This window comes from Triticum urartu, chromosome 3, assembly GCF_003073215.2.
Source record: "Triticum urartu cultivar G1812 chromosome 3, Tu2.1, whole genome shotgun sequence".
Lineage (NCBI taxonomy): Eukaryota > Viridiplantae > Streptophyta > Magnoliopsida > Poales > Poaceae > Triticum > Triticum urartu.
This window is the reverse complement of record NC_053024.1, coordinates 696,916,874-696,926,774: the sequence shown is the minus strand read 5'-3', so window position 1 is coordinate 696,926,774 and position 9,901 is coordinate 696,916,874. Positions and strand designations below refer to the sequence as shown.

The window sequence follows — 9,901 nt, the reverse complement described above, 5'->3', positions numbered from 1 at the left end:
CATAGAAGCATAAACCCATTATGTTAATCTCTTCCTGTGCACCTATTTTTATCTTACACACACTTGTCAGAAACCATTTTTTGGTTCAATCTTCCCTGATGTATAGATATCAATGCATGCCCTTGAACCTGTTTGAGGTTTGATTTTAGATACTAAAACACATCCCTTCTGCATTTTGTTAATCTCTTCCGTAATTTTCCTAATTACCTGTTCATCTAGATCTGGAGTGGACTGAAGTTTCAGTATCTATGAGAGATGCAAGAACCTTTTCTCCTTCTCAAGGTATGACTTCTTACCTTTGGCTTACCTTTTTTGTATCCAAAAGTTTATAATGAATAATTTCCTTTTATGCTTTCTCCTGTATATTACAATACCATTCTATGTCCAGTATGCTCAAAGATCATCTGATATGTGTTGAGCAAGTAGGTACTGTGTTGGTTCTGTCTGAAAGTTACTTTGTGTTCTATTTATTGTGATACTATCCAGTGCCCTACCAATTTATATTCTCTGATTTGTCTGTCCATACCTTTTGATTTTTATTCTTTTTCATTGTCTTATGATTTAGGAAGCATTGAGCAGTTGCATTGCAAATACAAGGATCACCATCAGTCCAACAGAGAGGTATCAACAAGAGGTTGAGGTTATCACTTGAGGGCAAGAAATCCTATCGTATCCTTCCAAACACGGAGGAGCATTCCTTACTTTTAGCAGATCAAATAATTCGATGATGGTTTGCTTTCTTACTGTTATCTGTTGAAATGCATGTTATCTGTTGAAGAGCATGGTAAGGATGAAAAGCCTACCAAATGTTTATTCCAAATCTAAAATGCATATACTTAGCTCCGTGTTTTGTATGCATAATCAGGGGCGATAAGCCCTGCATTTGGCCTTAATATGATGAAATAAATAACTTGTCATTGTTATGCATATTAGCTAGGCTCTATGTGGGTATGTCATATCATCAATCTGTCCCCATTGATTATGCGTGTACTTTTCTCTTGTATTAGCCTGATGTAGAAAATAACTGAATTTTGTTTCTGTTCTTGCATCGCAAAACCAACTTGGGTGAAACTGCTATTGCCAAATAGATTGTTCTGATTATAAGGAGCCTTTTTCAAATATCGAGATGATGTATTTGCAAACCTTAATGCAAAATGTTTAGTCAGTCTCAGCTCTACTTTCCAGGTATGCCACATCCAGATTACTCTTATCTTTTGTTTTTCTTTTCTTGGGAGTATAATTTACTTCCTATTTTCTTCCTGTTTCTCTAACTACCCCCACTAAAATTTGTAGTAGTTAGGATGCTAAAGGGTAACAACGAAGGTATCCACTCAAGGATCGAGCAAATGCAGTTCCAATGCCTGGGGATTTTAACTGTCCATGAAATATTTCTCCTCTTAAAAGTGCAATTTAAAAAACTAATATATAAAAGCACGGAAATATTAGACATAACAATTCTGATTTATTATATTTAGGTGGGCGTATCGTGCACCATACACCTGGGTCAGAAATTGCATTTCTGTCATTCAAACTTCAGAGAATGATTGATCTGCTTATCCGTTGATGTTCTTGTGAAATTGTATCCTTATGAATATTTCCAGCCCGTGGGAACATGGTAAATGATAAAGCCAAAAAAATAGCCTTGATGAAAATAACTGACAGTGGTTCTGAAATTTTACTTTAGCGTCTTTCTAAACTCACAACACTGAACTTGGTATGTCTATATAATATGCAAAAACTTTAGTTTGCAGAATGTCAGATTTCAGACTTTTGGTTAGGATGCTACATGAGATTATATGTAGAGACACCGGCTTATATTATACAGATTTCTTTTATTATTTGTTGATGTTTATGTACTGTAAATGTAAGTCATGGGCATCCCAAAGAAACTTGTTCTGACCATTGGCATTTTCATGGACCACCGTCAGAAGAACATGTAACTGGAGGTTATGCAGTCTAATGTCGACAGGCGCGAGATACAACGACAACCTGGCAAGCTTTATCTTCCTAAGGTGTGCTTGCAACTATTGAATTTGTTTATTTTTCTTCGTGTTTACACCTCTTTTGCTTCAAGGATGGTGATTTGATCCTAACACGGCCTTGCTACAGCCATCCGGAGGTCCAGGGCCACTACATGCCCATCACTCGCGGCGGCGAGAAGCACATGCATACGGCAAGCTCCGTGTCGAGATGTTTAACCAACACCTGTTGGGAGCCCGGATGAAGAAGGCTGTCGACGCGGAGAAAGAGGATAAGTGATGAGATGTTTATGGCAGCTAATGGATGATGTTATCTTAGTTTCTGGATTTTTGTTTCGGCTGACTCAGAAACCTTGTTTGATTTTTGAAGATAGCTTTTTAGAACTACAAATATTTGATACAATGTGTTTTAGTATAGACGTGCGTTGCACGTGCAAGCTTACTAGTTAGTTACAAAATAACCAATATAGAAGCCTCAAAAAATTACGAGCAGCTTATTTATTAAACTAGTCAATATGTACATGCAATGCACGTTAATTTTAAAGTACGTTAAATGCATGCGGATATTAAGTAGAATATTATTTGCGTGTTATTATGTGATTAGCACTATATTTGGCATGAAATTCACTGCACGCTAAACGTGTTGAGCGCTCGACATTGAACAATCTAGTCGTTGGATTGATATGATTTGATGGCCAAGATTAATTTGATTTGCCCCTTTGAGTCTCTTTATATTGGTATAGACATAGATAAAGAGAGGCAACTTATCTATAATACCTAAGTAGTTCATCCCCACTAACATATTTCTCTTGACATGTAACCTATACACATCATCAAGTAGGGCCACATACACAATAATTTTCTCCTCTAAATAATCTTCCTATAATTATTTCTACTACTATGTTGCATGGCACGTAGCCACGTACTCTGGTGGAAGATGAAACGAGGAGGCCCACCGTCTCTCACCTGGACCCTCTTCCCTGTGTATCGCTAAGTTTCGCCCCGAAAAAAAGGTGTACTGCTAAGTTTCAATCGATATTGCGCCACACCATTTTAATTACTAGGCATTGGTTCATCTTCCTTCTAATAACCGAAGAGTTCCGAAGAGTCGCTGGAGACGCATGGTTTTATCCTCATCTCCCCGTGCCCACCACATGAAAGATGGGCAGTAGGTACGGGATGTGCTGCCCAACTTGCTGGCGGACGACCCAGTGCCCTCCTCTAGCTCTAGCAGCTCTGGCATCAGGCTTCCCCGGTGGCCGAGCTTTTGAGTGCGCAAGCAGGACTGCGATCAGCCGTCGGCGGTCAGGCTGTCGTTCTACTGGTTGTAGCAGCACATCCCCGCGTCCTACTTCCGCAACATGAACTCGCTATAGCTGTCGTTGGTCGACGGGGGAGGACGGTCGCCGTGGACTTCTCCAACTATCCCTGAATGGATCGGATAAGTTGAATCGTCGATCGCCCTATACCCCGTACGTTGCTCCTACCATCTAGGTCGCCCCCGCTAATCACGTCCAAATCTCGGTGCTTCTTTCCCGCTACCCGCACGTGATACTCTTGATCGCTGACTTGTTGTTACCACTTACCACCCCGGTTAGGCTTCCTCACACGAATGCTCAAAGTATTTTCTATACTACTTATGTCAGATGTGAACTCACAAGTACTTTGATTTGGTATATGTTTCTTATCCAATGCCAGTCTAGCAGGGATCGGGCAGGAAGGATGCCCAGGCAAACTATTGTTCAGAGACGGATCTGCAGGGTTCAGGAGCAGGTGTGTTATAGGCCAATCGATGGTTATCTCCGGCGACAGGGGCAATTAAATTAAACACTGACGCGTCGTATATTGCCGCGAGTGGCCAGTGCGTTTCCTGTCAAAGGAACTCCAACATGAGGCTGTTAATCTCTCTGTCTGTTTCCCGATGATCCATGATATTAAAGAGGTGATGAGTTCTTTTGCTTCGGTTCAGTTTAAAAGGAACAAGAACAAGATGGTGCATGAACTTGCTGCTCTTACCAGATCGAAGGAGGATTTGTTCATGGTCGCTTGAGAGAGACATACTGGATCTTCATGTAACCCCGGTCAATGAGTAATGTATTTACTCTTTTCCTAAAAAAAAGTAGTTTTATTTGCTGTGCTTCTTGATGTGAACTCACAGTTTCAATGAACAGGAACCAAAAATTCAGTGAGCATAAACAGTATATTCAAGTGGAGCATTAGGTTCTTCCCCTCTACAATTTATTTTTTTGAAATAGCTCTACGATTTTCTTGATGATTTGCTAGATACCCCTGATTGGTTCAATCCATTATGTCTTGAGAAAACAAACTGGTTTGGCATGGTTGTTCTTGCTAGGGTAATTACTGTTGATGTTTTATGCCTTTATGTTTCTCTGATACTTGCCTTGATTTTAACCCTTCTGCATAACTCTGCAGCTGACTAAACTTGAAATGCCACTTTTATCCAAAGCACATCCTCCTTTCTTTCAGTGCAGGAAGCAACAGGGAGAAGCTACATGCATATGTATGATTGTAACCATGTCTCTTAATGTACGACAAAGCTTTATGATCTAAAAAATCCTACAGGGGATACTTTTCAGAAGTTCCAAATATTCCCCAGGATATTGTGACGTCCCTCCGATGCTAGCCGAACATCAACAGTTTCTGATGAAATACAGAGGTAATATTGCACTCCCACATTATCCAATTTCAGGTTTAATATAATGCTCTCACCTCTCTTGGTTTGATGGGAAAATAAGCAGTAGTAGCAGCGGCTACTTACATACCTCGCTATAGCCGGAACGTAGGCCAGATGCCCACGCACTGAGTACGTAGGCCAATGCCAATTAGGGGCGAGGATCAGCTACATTACTCACTGTCAAGGTACTAGAATGGGCATTCATTTGTTTGTTTCCTTTATACATACCTCGCTATAGCCGGCACGCGGGCCAGATGCCCATGCACCGAGTACGTAGGCCAATGTCAATTAGGGACGAGGATCGACTACATTACTCACTGTCAAGGTACTAGAATGGTCATTCATTTGTTTGTATCCTTTATTTGTTCAAATCTCTTAGCAATGCAGGTATGACTGATTTACATCAAGAGCTGCACATAATACAAAATAAGTAGGAGTATCTCAAAATGGCAATACGTACATAACGTTTCATACAGTCCCTGTTTCGAAATCCCTATTCTGTGTTTCATTCATACTTATGTGCGTAAAATGAGATAGCTTGAGTCGTATCACTATATTTAGTGAAAAAGTAGATCGCATAATTCAGATTTTGTTATCTTTGTAATTATATAGCAATTATAATGCACATTGCAAAAAAAAAACCCACAAGTTCATATATCAACACCGCAAACAAAATAATTTGATTTGTGTATTATCATGTGCATAGGACCAAAATTCGCCGCAGCAATGCGTGGGGTAACATTTAGACCCCTCATGTCTATAATACATAAATAGTTGATCCTCACTAAATCTAATGCTCTCAACATGCAACCCTCCACATTATCAAATGTATCACGTCATCATCCAATAAAACTATTTTGTAGCACATGCATTCTCCAATTTAATTGTTCCATCTCCAATGGTCTAGCATACATGCATACTCTTTGTTCAAACACAATTACTTCCAAAAATAATAGCTTTTGAATTAGATTATTTTACTCATACAAAATTTATCCAAATTTAATCTTTAAATCCCGCAGCAACGCGCGGGGAAATCACCTAGTTGTTTAAGCTGCCCAGTTCATTTTTTAATAAAAATACAAAAAAGGATGAATTTGAGGTGAAAACTATACTTTCCTCTTCTAAAAACAAAGGTATGTGCAGCTGCGCAGTGAGCCTCAACCTAATCCAAAGCACAAGAAGCATATCCCTGCCATGGCGTCCGCCCCCGCCGCCGCCCCTGCCGTCACCTTCCAGCCCGGCCGGCGCGCCCCGCTGCCGCCCCGCTGCACGCATTCCGAGCGCGGCGTCTCCTTCGACCCCGGCTCCGCCTTCTACCGCAGCGACAGCGCCCCGGGCCGCGACCTCGCCGTCCTCGCCGCCACCCTCCACCGCCGGCGCCGCCCCGACCCCTCCGCCCCTTTCCTGTGCCTCGACGCGATGTGCGGCTCCGGCGTCCGCGCGCTCCGCTACCTCGCGCAGGCCGGCGCCGACTTCGTCTGGGCCAACGACGCCTCCGACGCGCTCCACCCGGTCATCGTCGGCAACCTCTCTCGCTTCGAGCCCGTGCCTCCCGAAGGGCAGAGGCGGTGGGTGGTGTCGCACCTCGACGCCACCCGGCTGCTCGCCGAGAGGTACCTCCGCCGCGAATACTTCGACGTCATCGACGTCGACTCGTTCGGCAGCGAGGCCGAGTACATCCGGGCGGCCTTCCTGGCGCTCAAGATTGGGGGCCTTCTCTACCTCACCTCCACCGATTGGCGGTCGGCAAGAGGTTATGGCGGAAAATGGTGAGCTTTTTGCCTTACTTGTTGGATTTTTGGTATCCAGTAAAAGTCTGAAATTATTAAAATCAGATTAGGCTGTACAAGTTTACTTGTAGTCTCAATGTACTGTTGTCATCTTATATCCTAAACACATCTGGAGTACAATGTTTTCAAGTGGTGTATCAGAAACTAGGATCTTAGAATTGCTGATTTTTCTGTAATAAGATTGTCCAATGATGAACATAAGTCAAAAAGATTGCTTACATATTCAGTAACACTCAGTTGTTAAATGACAGCTGTGCCAGACTATGGAAAGTATAGTTGCTTGCTTTGTTCTGTATATTGGGCTAATTTTGCCTTCTATACTCTCTTTTTTATATTCAGCATTTTCTTTAGGCAACTGTATACTCTCGCGTTATGTTTCCCTTTGGAAAGGCTCAACCAAGTCTGTTTGTAAACGTCAGCCACATAACATTTTGTTTCTCTTAGCTCACTGTCTTCATACGGAGCATACGTTCTTCCAGTGCCATATCCGAATGAGATTGGTTTGCGAATGCTTTTAGGTGGGGCTGCCCGTGAAGCAGCAATGCTGGGATTTCACATAAAACCAGTATTCTCTTATTACGCGTACCATGGTCCAATTTTTCGAGCGATGGTACAATTATGCCATGGAAAAGAAGATGGCATCAGGTTGGCTCAGTGCTCTTTTATTCCCAAATAACCTACAGCTAATTAGTGTGTATAACAGAATGCTAAGTTACTGATGTCCCTTCTATTTTTGGCAGCAATTATGGTTTCATTTGTCATTGCAAGAGTTGTGGCCAGTCTCAGACTTTTGGATTTGACGAATTGGGGCAGATTTCTTGCGGATGTGCAAATAGAACAGTAGGTACATTGAATCATGTGGCAGTAGTAAACAACTAGCGACAAAATTGTCAGTCAGACGCTGATTACTGTACCACAAAAGATCTTATTAACCCATGTTTAGGACTAAATACTTGACTGTTGTTATGGTAGTATATAATTACCATTTTATTTTACAGGATGCCACTTCAATCACAGTTGTAGGCCCACTTTGGACAGGTCCTCTCCATGATCGCTCTTCCATTACAGAAATGCTAAACTTGGCTGTAGAATGGGGATGGGCACACACAAGTGAGAATGGTGTCACTTTGGAAAAACTTCTTGGCACCATGATTGAGGAGAGTGACCCAAGGTTACCGCCTGGATATATAAGACTTGATGAGGTATGTCTTGCAGTTGGATGCACTTATTAGGATGTCTGTGATGTACAATTGTTGAGTAAAGTCAAGCTAAATTTGTTATGCAATGTCAGATTGCCAGCCGAGCAAAAGTTAACTCTCCACCGCTCGGTACACTCATCCATTCATTGCAGAAGGTATGCAACTTCTGCACTTTTGTTATATCAAGTATGATTACTTTGCTAAATCCGAAGGAACGGCCAGAGTGCTTCATTTAGGTTCTTATATTACATAATCGTGCTTTCCTTCATAACCTGTATATGCAGTTTGGGAACATTCTGTTGCCATTTCATTTTATAAAGTAGATGAGCATTGACTCTGAAAATGTTATCATACTCTGAATGTGAACAGGAAGGTTATGCTGCTTGTAGATCTCATATAGGTGCCAATGCTGTCAAGACCAACTCTCCCATCAGTTCTTGCATTGTGGTTGCACGGGAGATCCGAAATTTGCGATAACCGCCAACTAACTCTTCGATTTGCTAAGTCCACAATGTTTTCTTGTTTAACTGCACAAATTGTGGCTTTGCGCTTGAGTTCCTTCAGTGTTCCAGGCAAACACACTGTTCCAAAACCAGAAGAGAGCTCGCTCATTGGCAGTGGTCTGATATCGGAACACATGTTGTCCTGCACTACAGAAGTAGCAAGTTTTGATCTTGGCGCGTGCAGCTGGTTGTTTCATGCGCTACAAAGTTCTTGATAGGACACTAGCGATTCAGCTGCTTTGTTTCTAAACAGTAGCGTTCTTTTTCTTGATGATTCTTCCTTACTACTCCCTCTGTTTTTATTTACTCTGCATATTATGTCAAACTCTGCATATTGTTTCTAAACAGTAGCGTTCTTTTTCTTGATGATTCTTATGTCAAACTCTGTAAACTTTGACCAAGTTTACAGAAAAAAATTAACACCTATAATTTTTGTATTTACTCTCATATTATCGCACCATTGTCTGAAGAAAAAATAACGGAGAATACAGGATGGGTGAAAACTGTGCTTTTTTGTGGAAAGCTAGGGTCGCCATGAGTTAAAGTTGAAACCTTTCACATTTTATACTAGTTTATTTGGAGATTTATGATGCATAAATGAAGACTATGTATCCCCATTGTCTTGAATGCGCGCTTGCATCCAGCATACTAGTTTGGATTTTGGAACTAATCCACATGTGTCTACGACGGGCTGGCGTGATTGGAATTTGCAAATATGAAAGTCGTGTACATCCTAACTACTTTAGACGTGATTGCAATTTGCAAATATGAAAGTCGCGTACATCCTAACTACTTTAGACGATGATTGCAATTTGCAAATATGAAAGTCGTGTACATCCTAACTAGACTGGAGCTAGTGAGATACTTGGCTAGTATTTTCAGCCCCTGCACCAAACCAGTAGCACCTGCACTGTAAGATATGTAGGATGTGATGCCCTCTTGACTACTATGAAATGGCAAACGTACCCGAATTGGCAGCAAACATGTTTGCCACACTACAGGAAAAACAAAGGAGGTTCTAAGTCTGTTCGTCAATAATCAGCTGGGCTAGATCAGAGCATAGAGCCGCAACAAACTACACGTGTGTAATTCCAAATTGATATGTACTAGCATGCTCATTTGATATCGGTATCTCGTTTGGTTGCTACTGGGCTGGTAGAGAGGGCTAAGATTGCTAAGGGGATATATACAAGAGACTCTGCAAACGATAAGAGGCATGTATGCAACGAGCTTTCAAGGACTGCCCTTGTATTTAACAGATGGTTGGTGCGATCGTCCAGATACGGTTCATATTTGGACAGATGACGCATCATTCAATCTGTAATTTTGATCATCTATTCGTTGTGGTATATTTATTACACATATTTAAGTTTAATATTAATGGAATAACTTTGTGCCTTGTGAAACGGAGCTGTGCATGACTTTTAACATCTAACAATGCATTAGAAATATACTCCCTCCGTCCCATAATATAAGAGCGTTTTGACACCGTGTCAAAAACACTCTTATATTATGTGTTGAGTGTTATGTTTAGTTAGAAAATAAGAGATAGACTAGGATATGTTCCGGCTTGTCTTGTACTTTAAGTTAACCATGTACTCCTATATATATATATATACCCATGAAGCTCAATCAATAAAAATAATTATTCCATCAAATCCCTCTCTCCCTGCTAACATGGTATCAGTTTCCGGGTTCTAAGCCCTAGCCGCCACGGCTTCCACACCCACGTGCC

General features: G+C 41.4%; 1 protein-coding gene and 1 long non-coding RNA gene across 2 annotated transcripts; both read left to right on the top strand.

Moving 5' to 3' along the window:
* Positions 1-214: 214 nt before the first annotated feature.
* On the top strand, positions 215-2,453 carry LOC125549248. The gene is made up of 3 exons (XR_007301292.1): positions 215-282; positions 566-2,012; positions 2,110-2,453. It is a non-coding gene; the product is annotated as an uncharacterized LOC125549248 (long non-coding RNA).
* A 3,353-nt stretch (positions 2,454-5,806) lies between these two features.
* On the top strand, positions 5,807-8,612 carry LOC125545978 (tRNA (guanine(26)-N(2))-dimethyltransferase). The gene is made up of 6 exons (XM_048710054.1): positions 5,807-6,443; positions 6,909-7,109; positions 7,205-7,304; positions 7,463-7,666; positions 7,756-7,818; positions 8,033-8,612. The coding sequence occupies exons 1-6, from the start codon at positions 5,869-5,871 to the stop codon at positions 8,138-8,140; spliced, it is 1,251 nt and encodes a 416-aa protein (XP_048566011.1). The 5' UTR covers positions 5,807-5,868; the 3' UTR covers positions 8,141-8,612.
* The last annotated feature ends 1,289 nt before the right edge of the window (positions 8,613-9,901 follow it).

Bases quoted from the DNA above. Each gene is read 5' to 3' on its own strand.
- LOC125545978 (XM_048710054.1), top strand. From the start codon at position 5,869: ATGGCGTCCGCCCCCGCCGCCGCCCCTGCCGTCACCTTCCAGCCCGGC. The intron at 7,305-7,462 runs GTAGGTACATTG...TTTATTTTACAG, and splicing joins GCGGATGTGCAAATAGAACA to GATGCCACTTCAATCACAGT. The intron at 7,667-7,755 runs GTATGTCTTGCA...ATGCAATGTCAG, and splicing joins GATATATAAGACTTGATGAG to ATTGCCAGCCGAGCAAAAGT.